General features: G+C 33.1%; 1 protein-coding gene across 1 annotated transcript; it reads right to left on the reverse strand.

The window, feature by feature from the left end:
• Nucleotides 1-204: 204 nt before the first annotated feature.
• LOC110801951 (patatin-like protein 6) lies at nucleotides 205-10,501 on the reverse strand. Its single transcript, XM_022007359.2, has 3 exons — nucleotides 9,056-10,501; nucleotides 4,113-4,393; nucleotides 205-875 (listed from the first exon to the last, which is right to left on the reverse strand). Exons 1-2 carry the CDS (start codon nucleotides 10,202-10,204, stop codon nucleotides 4,124-4,126), a joined length of 1,419 nt encoding a protein of 472 aa, XP_021863051.2. The 5' UTR covers nucleotides 10,205-10,501; the 3' UTR covers nucleotides 205-875; nucleotides 4,113-4,123.
• Nucleotides 10,502-17,491: the final 6,990 nt, after the last annotated feature.

Consider the following 17,491-nt stretch of genomic DNA (forward strand, 5'->3'; position numbering starts at 1 on the left):
TTGATTTATTATAGTCACTATGTAAAAGTCAATATGAATGTAAAATGATTGATATAGGAAATTATTTGCTTTTACATGGTCTACACTAATATTATTGTGGACATATAATAATCTACTTGTTCGGAGTGGGCCAAAATTGATAGCCAAAAAATGATATCAATCAAGAAAAAATGCACAAGATCTATGAGAAAAAGGTACAAATGATACAAGAAAAACACTTTGTATATACAAATGACAAATGACAAATGACAAATGACAAAGATCCCACTAGGTCCACTGCACAAAATCTAGAATAATCACTAAGAATTAACAATGAGCTCTTTTCCTCTCTTATGGTCGGGTACACAGGTGAGAAAACCCACTTCTGTTTGGCTTTTTAACATAGGGTTTGCCCCCTCCATCCACTCAAATTTTCACTTCTAAATCAAAGTTGAAAAAGACAAACATTTAAAATATTAATTGCAAAATGAGGAAAAGCAAATAGAAAATGAGCAAACCAGCTTTCCCAGTTCACAGTTCCCACTTTCTAGCTTTTTTGACTCAATAATAAATCACCAAATGTTCAAAAAACCATATCATTTCAGGTGTTGACCTTTAATGTTCCTAAAACATAACCTTTTTTCTTTTCTTTTTCTTTTTTTTTTTACCCTTTTCTGTTTTTTTACCTGGCTTGGTAATGGTATAGGCATAACACTGCACAAAAGTTTATAGTTGGTGATGGATGACAAAGGAATCCCACTAATATTTTTCCCTTTTTTACAATTTTTCTATCCATTTTCACTCAATCCCCCTATTCATTTCTTTGGCTCCCAAAAAGTAAAAGCTAGTTATCCAATTCTTCCCACTTCTCTTTTTCCCACCTGCTAATCTGTTACCTGCATAACCAAAAAAAGAAAAAATAAATAAAATAACTATTTTATCTAAAAATAACTTCAATTTTTTTGTGGTTGGCAAATACTCTTACATCCAATAAGAATGATTAGAGTTTGGTACACTTGTAAGCTCAATGAATGTTTCACACTAAAATCAATTGGCAAAAGTGGGAGTGATTCCTAAAGCTCATAAGTTGATACTCCCTCCATTCTTAAATATATGTCATATTTGAATGAATGCGCGGATATTAAGAAAAATGATAAGTGTGTAAGAAAAACAATGATTATGAGTGTTTTTTTGATAAATTAGATAATTTTTTATTGATAAAGTACAAATAAAAATGGATGTGTGGATTAAAAAGTGGAAAAAGTGTAGAATATGTAAGAAAAAGTAATCATGAGTTATGGAAAAGTATAAGGAAAAGTGTATGTTCAAAAATAGAAACAGGACAATTATAAGGTAACTCTGTTTTTAGAAACATTACATGTATTTAGGAATGGAGGGATTGTTTTTTCTCTTCTTTCTCCAATGTTGGACAACTCACACGTGAATAACATTAGATTTTAACATTTATCATATTCTACCAAAACCAAACAATATTTACATTTCCTAAAAAATATAAATCCGTGAAAAAATAAATTCCTTTTAAAAAAAATACTTTGTACTTTTTAATGTTCAACAAGGAATATGATCTTTTCCACCTTCAAATAAAATATTAAGAAATACAAAAGAAAAGAAAAGAAAAAGAAAATGCTAATGCTAATGCTAATATATCTAATGCTTAATTGCTTATATATCTAACCTGAAATTAACAATTGCAGGTTAAACATTCAAGAAAACATTAGTACTATACAAAATTGACAAAAGCAAACATACACAATAACCATGCACTATTCACTTTAACTTTCTATTGAAATAAACAATCAATGTCCCTCTATTGAATAAAAAGTTTTAGATCCTCGAGTTTTTGTTTCTACTTTGGATGATCTTTTTAACTTAAGGTCTTTAGTGAGGTAAAAAATACGAAGTATCAATGATGTTTTGACCCAGTAGACTAATGGTAGAGAGTTAAATATTGGAGTCTATTAACCAAATAACCAGCAGGTCATAGAATTTTCCCCTGCCTTTATTTGTAATGTCCTTATAGTTCTTTCACACTAAAAAAAGAAACTTTAATGAGCTTAAAATAAGGATGTGATAAGACTGTCTTGGCCCGCCCATTATTTCTTTAAACGGTCAAAGTTTAAGGTAATCATGCCTAATACTTCATACTTTTAGGAAGTATTAATTAAATGAAAATCATGGAAGTGGCGGAGGCGTGGAGCTAATTTTGAAGTGTATAAAAGCATTAAGCCATTAAGCATTATTGCATTAGTCATTCAAAAGTGCCCGACTTTAGTGGGATAACATTGAAAAGTCCATAATGCTAGTTCAATACTTCATACTAGGGTCTAGGGGTCTGTTTGGTTCAGCTTATTTTTAATTCGTAGTAAATATAAGTTTCAATAACTTCATACTTCATAAAATAAAGGCTATTTTATTAAAATTTATAATTAAAATAAGTTTCAATAGAAATTAGGTGGATAACACACCTTCTACATATTTACGTATGTTATCTATCAAATATTTCAACTATGTTGTGCGTACTTAGACTTTGGGTTAAGTGTTAGAACAAGAGAGAGAGATTTTATTACAAGTTACTGATTTGACTAACCACTGTTAGTGTTAGAGTGAATGTATGCTACTGTACGGACTACGGAGCAGTTGCTACTCCATCCGTCACTTGTTATTTGCCACATGTCCTAAAAATACTTTATCAAGAATTGGGCTTGGTGAAATTAAGAAAGACAAAAGTCGTGGACCAAATGTGTTTTATCTGAGATTAAATCGTGGTCCCTTATTTAATTTTAGTAATAGGGCGATCTTTTGAGGACAGTCAAAATAGCAAATGGGGCAAACAAAAAGTGATGGAGGATGTACTCCGTAGTTGCTAGGAACTTAAATATATCGGAGTTCCTAATACTCCGTATAATTGTAAGTTTGTAACTATGTATTATACTAGTATACTCCATAGTCGAGAGGCAAATTTAGTTACCTCCTAGTTCCTCACAAATGGTGCATTCTATTCAACTGATTTTCATTTAGTTTTTCACCGTAGATGTATAATGGTTTTCTACCTCTAATAAAACAAAAGGGAAAATCATTTTCTTTCAAAACAAATCGCGTAATAATATTACAAATGGAAACTACCCTTTTTTTTATTTTATTTTTATTTTATCACAGAAGGGTCATGTCAATCCTTTCTAAATTAATCCCGTAACTAGTCCCTAACCAAATAAATAGGGAGCACTCCGTAATATTGCATGATTGAAATCCTGGCCTTTTTAGTCATAATCAAAGTCCTTGTTATACTTGTGCAATGGCAATGGCAATGGGGTCTACTTTTTCAATATCAACAAAAGATTATGGCCCATCTCTAAAACAAACTAAGAATCAGTGTCGGTAGGACAACATTAGGGAAACAAACAAGCCCTCTATTCTATTCTACTCATCAACACCCAAATTTAATCCAGCATCACTTTTTGCAACAATCACACTATTTTCTTTTATTTCGTACTTCCATTAAATACTCGTAATTAATATCATTTTTTTTTACAAGCATTGTGAAACAGATACGGAGTAAAATTTTAGGAAATGCAACGGATCTATTAAGTAAAATGTGAACAGTTCTATTAAGTAAAATGTGAAAAGGGCGTCCAATGTAATTTTCCCCATGTAACACATTGATTTACCCTACATAAGAAAGCGACCGAAAAATATGTTGTGAAGTGTTAAATCTGTCCTAAATGCCCATGCAGCAATTGAGAGGAGTAACGTAACATCACCCACAGCCCACAGGGGACCAATAAGCATAATATTTCTTTCAGGGCCATATGTTTAATTGAACATAAAAACAAAAATAAATGCAATTAAGAAGGTTTTCGCAGCACAACCCATGCCGTAGCTGCTACGTATTATCGATGCAACATAACTAATTGATCTAACGGACTGAGAGGACGAGGTTGCACATACGAAAAAGTATTACTAATTACTCCGATTATATGGTAAAAAAAAAAAAAAAAAAAAAAAAAAAAAAAAAACCCTTTTAGGTCAGAAAATGTTGCACAAAAAATCAACAAAATAAACCAGGCAACTATTTATCAACACCAGAATATAATAATTAACAGGGTTTTGGTTACCTTGAAGTTTTTTAATCTGGGGTTGGATTAGGCTGCTTGAATGCAACAGTGGGAGCAATTCTGCAACTCCGCCTCTGGTGCTCGAGTACCAGCTCTTCCGCAAACCAATCCAACTTCTCGATATTACTCTGCTCGCTTATTCTCTTCCCTCCGAATAGCACCGACTCCACATTCTTTTGTTTCAGCATTTCTTCCCCTATTTCTACCAGCATTTTCACATTTCTCGCACTTGCGTCTGTATCTACATTTGGTCCACACCTTCCAAAGCTCGAACCATTTGCCTGCCAACAAAATTAATTAACTTAATTAACCTATATGATTACAGCATTACTTTTATTCGTGTACTCTTCTGAAATTATTAACCCAACATCCCAATTCAGGAATATTAGCATAGAGATACCAAACAAGAACACATGACCACTATCCAACCTTCAACATAGGGATACCAAATAAAACAACACTAGATGACATTATTCCAACTTTAAAACGTTACCTCTATTCTGGCTTTTCTCAAGAGTGCAAAATTACAGAAACTGTAGTTCTACTCTAATAATTTACCTAAACTTGGGAATGCAACATATACGAGTAGTAGTTTCAGATTGATGGTGATCTAAACTTCTGATTAATGAATTGAAATTCAGAATTTTCTTATTGGCAATGTATAAATAACTCAACACGCTTTGGGTGCACCTCATTGAAGTGAGGCGCGCTTAATAAATATCAAAATTTTGGTGTACAAAAAAGTTATGAGCCACATGCGCTTCAGGTCCGACTAAAGTGTACCTTTTTTTTTAATGTATTTCGCCTATAAAAAAAGGTGATTTACCCTAATCGCCTAGCACGTAGGCGCGCTTTTTTAAGCACTGCCCATTTGTTAGCTGCTCTAAGTAACAAGATTGACTGGAAGTATACTGTAGCAAGAGTAGCCGCTTATTCTCAAAATCATACTCCTTATCCTTACACTGTCTTGAAATCTAGACTTTATTTCTAAGACAGAACCAATAAATTGTAAATCCACAGTATGTAGTGTATGTGCTGCTTAAATCTGTAGTCTGCGACTCTGTGTACTATGTCTTCCATTTTAGCACCAAGCAATAAGGTGCTAGTAGATCAACAACTATATTTTCACAAGGTTGTGAGAAATCAGTAAAATACAGAAGGTTTAATGGTTTATGGACCACCAGAAATTGCAGTTAAAAGTCACGACGGCGTGATGCACGTGACTAACTAATACTGCGCCTTTTGCAGCAGTAGAGCTACTTCTCAATGGACCACCCAGCAGCTCTTTTAGCTCAAGAGGAGGGTTCTGATTTCTTGGTAGCTAAACTGTAACAAGTTAACATCCCAACTGATCTTGACTTCTTTTCTCCTTCAATTTGCTTGGACTAAAATGCACTATTTGAAGTGAAGAGTGGATATACTTTTGGACTAAATTGATCAAAGTTAGTGACTTCCTAGTTTACACGGAGTACTAGTAGAACACTACAGGCAAATAAGATCTCTATTGTTCCTTATATAAGGAAACTCGTGATGAGTTTGGTGTCCACCTGAAGTACCTAAATTACCATGACTTTCTACACTCTTTCTACCAGCAAAGAATATTCCATAAAAATAAACATGCAAGTAAGATGAGAGAAATTACCACATCCTTGGAGTTAGGATTATATTTATCACTACGTGTGACGGGATTCCTAAAAATAAATCCTTTCATTAAAAACTTTTTAGACACAAAACATGGTCAAATAACCAAAAATTGGATTATATTTATCACTACGTGTGACAGGATTCCTAAAAATAAATCCTCCGTATTTCATTAAAAACCTTTTAGACACAAAACATGGTCAAATAACCAAAAATTGTAATGAATAACAAGATATTATGAGACTTCCTTGTTGAGGCATCTAGTGCCCCAACACATTATAGGTTGCTCAATAATGAACTGCGGAAAAGGATAACAGTAACAGTAGAGGTTACTATACTGGGTTAAAAGAGTCTTATTCTAAGGTCGACGAAAAAATTCATGGACAGTTTTCCCCCCTTTGGCAAACAAACATATACTCCGTACTCCTAAAAGACAACCAAAGAAATCAGGTAGACAGCAGGGTGGGAAGCTGGGAGCATAGAAGGGATGGCTGCATAAGCCAAGGCTAGCTAACAAAGTATTGGAACAGCCAGTCTTTTGGTTTTGGCCATCTACTTGTATGTGCCGGGTAACTTTTCTTAACTACTTCGCGGAGGATACACCTAATGGTGTACCATTAGCGAAGAATATCATACCCCCCACCCTCCCCGAACCATTAGAAGAAAAAAGACAGAAATTTTAAGGAATATCTAAGTTTTTCTTTTTGCATAATTTAAATTCTTTCTTATACAGTTATACTTGTATAGCTTTTCTCAGCTCAATATAAGGTTACACTTAAAAAAAGTATCAAGTGCATGAAAATACATAAAGAAAGTGCAAGCTAATTTGTGAAACAACTATTTACCTAACAACCAAGACTATATTTGACTCATGTGCTCAAACACATAGACAAAGAAATAGCTACAGTTGTATTTATGCATGATATACCTACATACAAAATTGCCTATTTGTATAGGTAGTTCAACACTTCATCAAAGTCATTTGAAAAACCACTCCCGCGTTAATTCTTTTTAAAATATATTATACACAATGATTACAATCTAAAATTTAGGGTTTGTAAATGGATAACCCATAAAATTTCCCATTTATGGAAAACAACAATAGGTAAAAAAAAAGAGAACAAAAAACCACAACCTTGAAAAAGAAATAAAGAGAAGGGAAAAGAACGTTAAGCTATATGCCAAAAGTAACGGATATACCCATCTCTATAACTACAGCCCACGCCATTTCTCCCTCTTACCTTAAATTGCATCAACCAAAAAAACCCAGCCTGTCTTGAATTGTCTCTTGTACTATAACATCATCATATCCTTCTTTGTAAAAATATCAATGTCAAACACTTGATCAACTTGAACGAATTCGCTTAATGCAATTTTTTGTAAAAGACCGTACACTGTTATACAACCCAATATGGCATACTAAGAATGTTTTATGCTTTAGCTTTAAAATCAAGATAGGTCTTGCTTCAATTGATACCCAAGTAACCAACTATCCCATTCAAATTAGGCAACATACGGATTACGGAGTACGGAGTATATTACATAATGAGTACTTACAATAATTTACTAGATTCGGGTAAGTTTTACTTGACTTATTTTACTCCGTGGTATGATAAATTGATAATGTATCATCTAGTATACCGGGTCGAAAAAATAATACAAATAATAAACATCACATTTTAAAAAAGCAAGAATACTAGAAACAACAATAAAAACATAGGAGTACATTAAGAGGCAACTAGGGTGCCATTATAGAGGTTGGTGCGTATGAACCTATCCCATTTAAATGCTACACCAACTTCCACATATAGTCTTGTTTAAGCTTTTGTCTACTGTGACGAGTTGACGACAGAATGTATTTAAACAAAAAATAATTGGGGGTTTGTTTGGGTCGGGTTAGGGAGTGATGTGGTCCGTATGGATGGCTACAAAAACCTGGCGGATTTTAAGGATATGACCAACACATCAACAAAATACACAAGTTTATGTTAATCATTCATGTATGGAATAATTCTATCAAGAGATGAAAATAAATAAAAACAAACGGTTTTTCAAATGTGTGTTCATCGGAATATGTTAAGTTAAGCCTCTTAAAATCTATTTTAGACAAATTTGCCACCATCTATACTAATATATTAAAAGGCGTTTGTGAAAACGTATATGTGTCGCGTAGACTCCCTCCGTATTACGCCATGTCAACACTAATAAGCATCTTGGTATGTTATTGACAACCCAAAAAATATGTAGCAAGGATCGAACATCAAACCTCATGGATTAAAAGTTTCACTTCCTACCATCTCAACTAGCTACAATGTCTGTCGTATTTTCACATATAAATGTAAAATACAATCTTTTAAAATTGGGCACATTTTTCGAAAACATAAACCCGACTAAAAGTAAAACCCGGAGCAACGCCCGGGCCACACACTAGTCATTAAACAAAAACTGTTCAATACAGTTCTATGTTCATCTTCCACGTGGCGTTCTCCCTCTAATTAGAGGGTGGTACTCCATGCATTTACATACAATTAAAAAACAGAAATATTGTATGTAAGACTTGAACCTTTGACCTCAGGTTTCAAACAATAAAGACTTATCCACCAAGCTATATGTCATGTTTGATTTCTTTCTTTCCAAACAAAATATAACAAATGACAAAATAGTCAAAAAGAAAAAATAATATAAGCATTTAATCACGTTCCTTATGTAATGGAATAAATATGGTTTTTCATGTAATGACCCGGGGCATCCGGGATCAGAAACTAGTTATTCTATTAAAAAATGAGGGTAAAATATGCTTACCATTTAAGGACAAGAGCAATCTCAAAGGGACATCTCAAACTAAGAATATGGAGCAATAAAAAAAGGACGTATGGGATTACTCCTATTTATTTTCAGTTACTTCGTATATATACTTACAAGAAACTTCACTAAACTTACTTTAGTTGTAAATTTTCCTAATTAAAGACAAAATTCAACTGAAAGGGTCAAAGTGTGATCACAAATTCTCGTATCACTAATACATAGCAGTACAAGTAATTTACTGTAGACTGGTTCAATTCATAAAGGTAGAAGCTATTTGAATGTAGAATTTGAACAAGTCTATCTTGATAAATACTGTATAAGGACAATTATGATGACATTTACGGTTTACCAAACAGGGCTTATGTGACAATTGTTCCTTATGATCCCACCATTATTTCATACTCCTACTCATACTAGACTAGACGTAGAAAGAAATGCCAAATTAATTAATTACTAACCAATTAATTAACATTAACAGTGAGTTTAAAAAAGAATACCTGGAGACGAACATAATTAGTGGTACGCCACTCCCCAAAAGCCTTAGCGACGGCATGGTCAGCCAAATCAGCATAACAATCACCAGCAATTCTAGCTAATGGTCTTGCCCATTGCTTGCACTTCCAACCTTTCACCTCCTCATGTTCATAACTACCTTCTAGAAGCTGACCTGTACCTATTGAAAGTACTAATATATCCTCCACCCCTCGAACGAACGGGAATTCCTGCTTGTTGTGTAGCACGTGCGTTATGGCTGCCACCGTTGGGTTACCCATCGCTAATCCCCCGTCAACCGCTACACACCGGGTTGAACCGTCTATTGACCGCATACATACCGGTTCGAATATCTCCGGTTCGGCTGATGTGGCTCGGCAGACTTCCCATAGTCGGAAATCAAACCCGTCCGTTTCTAATGCATCCGCACGAGAGAAAAGAAACGGCACCGTACTTGACAAGTCATAGCATGGGATTAAAACCGGTTTTAAGGTGTCTTTTAATGTTAATCCTCGACCGGTTTTATTTGTGAATTTCTCTTTCATTATTTTCTCCAACGCCGCCGTTCTGGACCGGGTGGTCGATGAACTGCTCCCACCACTTTTCAACAACTTTTTTATAACACCACCCGAACCCGACCCGCACGACCGGTATATTTTGCTCCCCTGTTCAGCCAGAAACCGCCACGTGTCGTCCGCCTTTATCAACGGACGTCTTTGATCCTTCGTCGCGAAAAGCATGGCGGTGAATATACCTCCGATACCAGCCCCGGCGGCGACGTCGAAATAATCTGCAATTCTAGCATCAGGGTCGCCGGATTTCTCCTTCAGCGCCTGCTCCAAATACGCCAGTGCTTTTCCAGAAATGATGTTCCTCATCCCTCCACCGTCCACGTTGAGGATGCATACCTTCCCCCGCTGATTCTTCATCAATCTAACACCGTCGGAATTATGAGACGGCGACGGAGTCACTGGCGGAGGAAAAAACTCGTGTGCCGGAGTTATTTGCCTTGGTATACCGTTAACCTTTTGATTATCACCATAGCCAAACAAAAACTTGCTCTCCAGAATTGAAAATATTTCATAACTCAACTTATCTGTGTCTACGCTTGGCTCTTGCATTTCGGACAACAAATTACATTCCGCCATCGCCATTTTCTATCTTTTATCTTTACAATCTGAAGAAGGACCCGAATTTGATAATCTTCATACGAAAAATAATGATGATTAAATTTCAATTTGTTTTATTTTTTATTTTTGATGGATGATTTCACAAAATAGAGGAGTTTTTGTCTCGAAACTAAACAAAACTGGGTGGAGGGTCTGGACTCTGGAGGATGATCAAGTCAAAGACGGGAGAAAAGAGGCGAAAAAGGATGATGAGGGGAGATAGAGAAGTTGTTGCAGAGTATGTCTGCTAGTTTTTGAAGGATGATTACTTTAATTATTACTCGTACATATTTTGTTTTTTGATAAAATAATAATAAATAATAAAAGTAATCAATCTTTTAAAATTTTAATTAGTAGTCCCTCCGGCCTCCAATGTTATTTGGTTCCTCGTTAATGTTGAGTTTATTTGTAATTTTGTATGGGTGGATTAACAAAAAGACAATAGTGGAATTGAATGATATTGTATGAATCACACAGCAATCCCTCCGTCTCTAAAAGATTGTTCCGAATCACAATTAAGTGGGTTTATAGTCTTGTCTTTTTGTTAAATTAAACTAGCTTTTGAGTTCGTTTATAGAACAGGCGGTTGTATAGTAGTTGTTCAGATGTCTTTTGAAATTTTAATTAGTGAGTACTTCTGATTTTTTGTAGAGGTGTAATTTGAAGGTTGGAGAAATATAAAAATTATAGTTTAATAAATATTGGATGTTAAAGGGGTGAAGGGGAAGAGACTAATGAGGAGTTAAGCTAATAAATGGGGTCTAACCTTTTGAACTTTTTACCGTTTAGGACCTATACCTTTTTTTCACCGTTGGGACCTCATTCCCCTTTTCCGGCCAAATTTAACTAGAGTACATTAAAGGTTAGGTCCTTGGGTTAAAAGGTTAAAGTAAATCAAAAGTTTGAGGACTAACCTTTTCGTTTTTTCACCTTTCAGGACCTGAACTTTCTTTTTTCACCATTTGAGACCTCATTCAAGTTTTCATGTAATTCCAATTCAATTATTAAAGTTTCTAACCATTAACATATAATAAGCTCAAATTAAAATAATATGCAACGTAATTCATAAACTGAGCTCATATATAAATTGATTTGGGTATCAAATAATCTAATGAATAAAGAAGCAAATAATTATTTACAAGCTAATCATATTTTATATATTCGGTTATGGTGTCCAATGACAATAGAAGAATTAAGCAATTTATATAGTAGTACGATATTAATACAATTATACTCAAAGGTTTACGGGAATGGTGGAACTTAAAATACACTACAGAATTTTTCGCCCGGGACCCAAGTTGTTAGGAAGATTTGCCATTGATGGTATATCCTCACAATTGTTTGTGGTTTGTTTGAAGAATATTAATATGTCCACACAAAAACGTAAAATTAATAAAAATAGGTTAATTTTAAACGAATTTTGATTTTGATCACAAGTTAATATATCATACTAGTTCTTGATTGTTTTATGAGAGTAAAGACAATTGGTTTATTGATGCTCATATTTGATGAGGTACTTAAGTGATTTATGCTTAACTCGATCAAAATTAATTAGTAATCTCCGAATTAAAATTTACGACCTCAAATTTTCTATAAACATATTCAAATAAGTTGTTATTGGATTACGTAAATTAAGTTTCAACTATTAAAGGTCTTGAGTAAAGTTTATCTACGATGTTTGGAGAAGAGTACTATGTAGTTTTAATTGTATGATGGGGTTTGGGAAAGATGAATTATTATTATTATTATTATTATTATTATTATTATTATTATTGTTGTTAAATATATTAATAACAATTACTGTATTACATAATAATTAATAACAATAAAAATATTAATAACTATTATTATAATTATTAATTTGAGCGCTAACTTCTTTTCTTTTTTTTTGCATTTTCTGATTTTTTTTTATAGTAAATAACGTTGGTATACAAAAAATGGATATGAGGTCCCAAAAGGTGAAAAAAAATATTCGGGTCCTAAACGGTGAAAAAATTAAAAAGTTGGACCCTAACATTTGTCTTAATTTATTATTTGAGTGAAAGTATGGTTAACGGTGAGTTAAACTACGGTTAACTGGCCGAAAAATGAATATGAGTCCCCAAAAGGTGAAAAAAAAAAGGTTGAGGTCCTAAAGGGTGAAAAAACCAAAAGGTTGGACCAACCTTTAGCTTAACTCGACTAATGAGTATATTAGACTATTAATAACTTGATGTTGAATAGGAAAAATGGAGTGGAAGAGGCATTAGAAGTTGTAAATCATATAAACAATAAAGAAAATTTGAAGAAAAAAAACAAAACAAAATGGTGGATGAAATGATCAGAGATGTCGCGTGGCTTCTAATATGAGATGTCACATGGCTTCTAAAAATCTATGGTGTTCCTTTTTAAATACTAGGTATAGATAATAGTGTGTGAGATGAGACACGTAAGGAACAAACCGAAAAGAAATTTGAGGCAATTTTTGAAGACGGGTGGAATATTTCTTTTTATTAGTTAGGCACCACACTGAACTATCATCTATCACATGTTATGTTAGTCATATCAGCCTCGCAGATCTTGACTCTTGAGTGATAGAGCTCTACCATTAAGTCATGTGACCTCCAAATTACAAGATGAGTTGCTCACCAACTCCACCAATTGCGTTGGTAAATGAACTACGAATTATCGCAAGTTGTGGAATGTGTGATAAATTGGGAGTACGGGTGTCCTCTACTCCCTTTATTTCATAATAAATGCAACATTTGATAAAAGTGCAAAATTTAAGAAACTAAATTGTTCTCAATATCTATACTAATATATTAAAAGGCGTTGTGAAAAACGTATATGTGTCACGTAGTACTCTCCTCATTATGCCACATCATCCACTCACCAAGTGTTACGTCATGGACAACCAAAAATCAATATAATGAGGTTCGAACACCAGACCTCAATTGTGGATGGTAACTCTCTTTACCATCGTAACCAACCACCAATTGTGGTTTATCTCTTCATATAATTTATAAATAAATGATAACGTGAAGTCTAAAACAAATAAATTTTATGTGACTTTTTTAATTTCTATGGACTATTGAAAAAAAACAATTAAAGCATTATGTCAACCATGAATAAACATGATATCATAAGTTTCATAAGCATCAACTATAGGATTGTCATACATACCTGCATATATATCTAATTTGGTGTTTATTAATTTGACACACTTAGTTCTACGAGAAAACAAATTATACAAATTGTAAGATGATATGATTGAAAAATTACTTGCCATGATAGATTACGAACTTAACATATATTTTTAATTCTATAGAATACAAGTGTTTTAATCAAATATTGAGCTTAAGAAAAATCAAAAATTTTAATTAGTCAATGTAGCAACCGGGGCATCGCCCGGGCCACACACTAGTTTAAATACAAAAGGTGGGTACTTTATACTTCATATACAGAGTAATAACTAAGGATGGGCATAGATAACTTATTCTCAATAAAACTACATAGTTTCAGTGTAGTAGGTACTTTTATGGTGGGTTTGATTATAATAAGTATCCCAATGGTGGGTTTGATTCTAGTTAAGTTTTGTGTGTTTAGTTTAGTTCAGGTTGTTTCTTTGGTATAAATTTATGCGAGATCGAAGAGGAGGTCAATTTTTCGACTGCAATCATACGATAATCATATTTGTCACGGCTTCAACAGATCTATAGACCCCCTCGTCGATAAAGGTTGTGGTGGCATGAAGTTTTTATTTGATTCGATTGTTATGTATTTGTTAGAGGATATATAGAATGTTTGATATAATACAACCGTAGCTATGGTGACATGAAGTTTTTATTTGATTCGATTGTTATGTGTTTATTAGATTCAAATTAATCTTTATGTAGATGTCTGTAAACACAAATTTAAGAGTCTGTAAAATAAGAGAATCAAAATAATGTGAACAAAATATATTTTATTGATTTTTGATAAATTTGGGTATAATCTCTAATATTTGCTCATCTGATTCGATCTCCACGTTGAATTTGACTTGGCTCAAAACTGACTTGATTCACGGACTAGTTTGATTTGTACTTGAATGAGGGCTTTCGGGCTTGATCTCGTTCAAGAATGTCGATGTAGAATAGAACGGCACGTCAGTTTTGTATGCTTGTTGTTCTTTTTCCACCGGGATGTTTGGTGTTGCTCACGAACGAGATTGATCTTCTTGAATAAGGGCCTTCGGGCTTGATCTCGTCCAAGGTCGATCTTCTAGAATGGAACGACACGCCTTTGAATGCTTGTTGTTCTTCTTCTAGGGAGATAGTTGACTGGCAGGAGAATATCTGAGAGATTTAGGTTTGCCGTATGTTTTCTCCTCTTCCACAAATAATGCAGGAAACTCCTATTTATAGGAGTGAGTTGAACTTTTAGGGTTTAATGTGTGTTTGGGCTTCTTGAATTGGACTTGATAGTCATGACCCATTTATAACAGTTTAACATATTTCGTTAGATTTAACCATTAAAAATATTCGGGTTTGATTAAAATAACTAAAAATGGGCTAAATTAATATGAAAACCCAAATCAATTAATTTAATAGACCGTCAAATTATTTTCGAGTCAATACTTTGACTTTTGACCCAAATAACATCTAACGTGAGATATTAACAAATTTTCCGTGTCTACAATGTCGTATGACTTTTTATCAATGAATTAATTTGATTATCAAAAAAAAAACTTATTCGACTTGAAAACTTAATACTTCCCCCGTTCCTTAAATATTGCATTATGGTTGACTTTACGCTTCTCAACGCATACTTTAACTCTTAATATCTCGAATTATGTACAAGTAAAATTATAAAGAACATATATTTAGAAAATATATATCGATACGAATCTAACGATAATCGATATAATGTAAATTTGTTGGTTTTTTAGTTATAGAGTTTTTATTTTTAATAAAAATCATTCCTTCAAAATCACTAACAATGTATTTCGTACTCTCTCTTTTTCAAAATAGTTGCACCACTTTGTCTTTTACGTCTAGCAACGCATAACTTTGACCATCAATAATTATTATCATATACTTGTATTAGTAAAACTATAAAAAGTTGATATATTAAAAATATATAGAGACAAACCCAATAACATTTTACACAATAATATTTGATTTAATTTATTAGTAGAATATTATGGTCAAATTAAGATAAGTGAATATTGCCAAAAGTCAAAATGGTACAACTATTTAGAAACAAGATAGGATAAAGGTAAACATACAACATTTTGAAAAGTTTATCCACAAAAAGAAATTATAATATAAAAAATTAAATCAAAACATTTTAAAAGTTACAAAAATATTTGATAAAAATTATCGTGATGTACAATAAATGTACTTCGTATTGTACATCAGGTGCGTGCAAAACCTAATACAAAGCGTTATCATTTTCAATACTTGTATTATGAAAATACGGAGTAATTTTTATGCAAAATCAATACCTAGTATTTAAAAAGGAAAATCATGGATTACTAGATGACATGTGTCATCCTATCTTTCCTCTATTATTTTTATTTTTTTTTTCATTTTTTCCTTATGTGGTTTGTTTCACAATTATTTTACAGGTTTAACACCCTAATTCATCTTCCTCATTCAAAATCAATTCACCATTTAATTCATATAACTTCTTCCATCTCTTCTTCCTCCTTAACACTCGATATTAATCCACCATCTAATTTGTATATTTTTTTCAATTTTCAACCCACCGACATCACAATCTCTCAACAATATTAGCACTTTAAAAGAACGCTTAACAACCACTATATAAATGAACGGGCTCAAAAGCTAGTTAATATAAATAAATCTTACTCTAAACCAAATGAATTATTAGAACAAATAAAAAAGGGACCAAGGTTTTGGTGGATTTTGCAAGATTTACAGTACTATAATGCTATAATTAATAAAAGATATTAATTTGTAAGATTGGATTTAGTTGTTGTTGTTGTTGCATAATTGCATTTGGTCCATTTTGGGTTTAATGTAAAATGGTAAACTAACCGTAGTTAAGAAGATTAGAAGAAAGGGTATATTGACGAACCATGGTTGGTAGAATTTCACCGACGGATGTCGATCTTTTCAAGTTTGAAGCAACGGCTCCGGTTGTTTGGACGTGGGTCAGTATCGGACCTGTTGGGTACTGTGTATGTTGTCCATGATCAATGGAATGTTTTTATTTATTTTATTTATACTTAATTAAAGAATTTATTTATTTATTTTATACTTAATTAAAGAATTTGTTTGCATGGGGATGAAATGTGGGTGCAACTATTCTCAAAGGATATTATTTTCTAATATCAACTAACAATGACCAAGTTTCCAAGGTCACCTGTTGAACCGGTTTTCTTTCAATTATTTTTGGTGTGGCAAACGTCTATCCATCTCATAAGGTGTTGTTCCTATAAAAGTTTTTAAATTAATAATTGTGAAATTTGTATACACATCTTTATCATAAAACATTGTTTTACTTTTACATACCCTATTGAGTACTGATGATTGTGTATATGTTTTTTGACCCAATTGCATCCGAATTCCGTTCAGTTAAGGGTATATTTTATTCACCTAATTTTCAGTTATTTTATACTCTGTAAAAAACAAGTCTAAGTAATTTCAGTTAGTTTCTATTTATTTCAAATATTGTGTCAGTTACACGTAATTTTTTAAAAGTTACACATAAATTTTTTAAAGTTAAAGGGTACAACGTGTAACTTTTCAAAATAATAAGTACGAAGTACAACTTAGAAAACTCAGTAACACATTAAACCAGTAGTACACCAAAAGAATCTTAGAAAAACCATTTAAAGATTGAAGCTTAACCCACCAAAAGAATCTTGGTGAACTAAGACAACAATTTGCAGGATCCTTTCATTTGTGTCATTGTGTGGGTTGTTCTAAGATGCACAATGATTATATGTGTGTATTGGAGACATGAGGCAGTAAAGAAGTGGGGTTATGTTTCTAGGTACAATAAAGTTCTGATGGGTGAGTCCTCTCCCCCTCCAAACCTCGTGTTTGGGGTTTTGGAGGAAATGTGAATGGGGTTTAATGGAGGATTTCATCTACTTGGATTATGGTCTTGGAGAATGTTGTTGGTTGACGAGAGGAGTAATGAGTGTTAGGAAGGTTTGGTGCTCTTGGGGTGTGTTTGTTGTTTAGTTAATCCTCAATTTAGGTTTGTGTTGAGGTGCAATCTCAATGGTTTCAAAACCTCTTATTTGAACGTCGCTTTCCATTTTTGAGGGTTTTATAACAA

This window comes from Spinacia oleracea, chromosome 1 (genome assembly GCF_020520425.1).
Source record: "Spinacia oleracea cultivar Varoflay chromosome 1, BTI_SOV_V1, whole genome shotgun sequence".
NCBI lineage: Eukaryota > Viridiplantae > Streptophyta > Magnoliopsida > Caryophyllales > Amaranthaceae > Spinacia > Spinacia oleracea.

Bases quoted from the DNA above. Each gene is read 5' to 3' on its own strand.
- LOC110801951 (XM_022007359.2), bottom strand. From the start codon at position 10,204: ATGGCGATGGCGGAATGTAATTTGTTGTCCGAAATGCAAGAGCCAAGC. The intron at 4,394-9,055 runs GTATTCTTTTTT...TTTTGTTGGCAG, and splicing joins CTAATTATGTTCGTCTCCAG to GCAAATGGTTCGAGCTTTGG.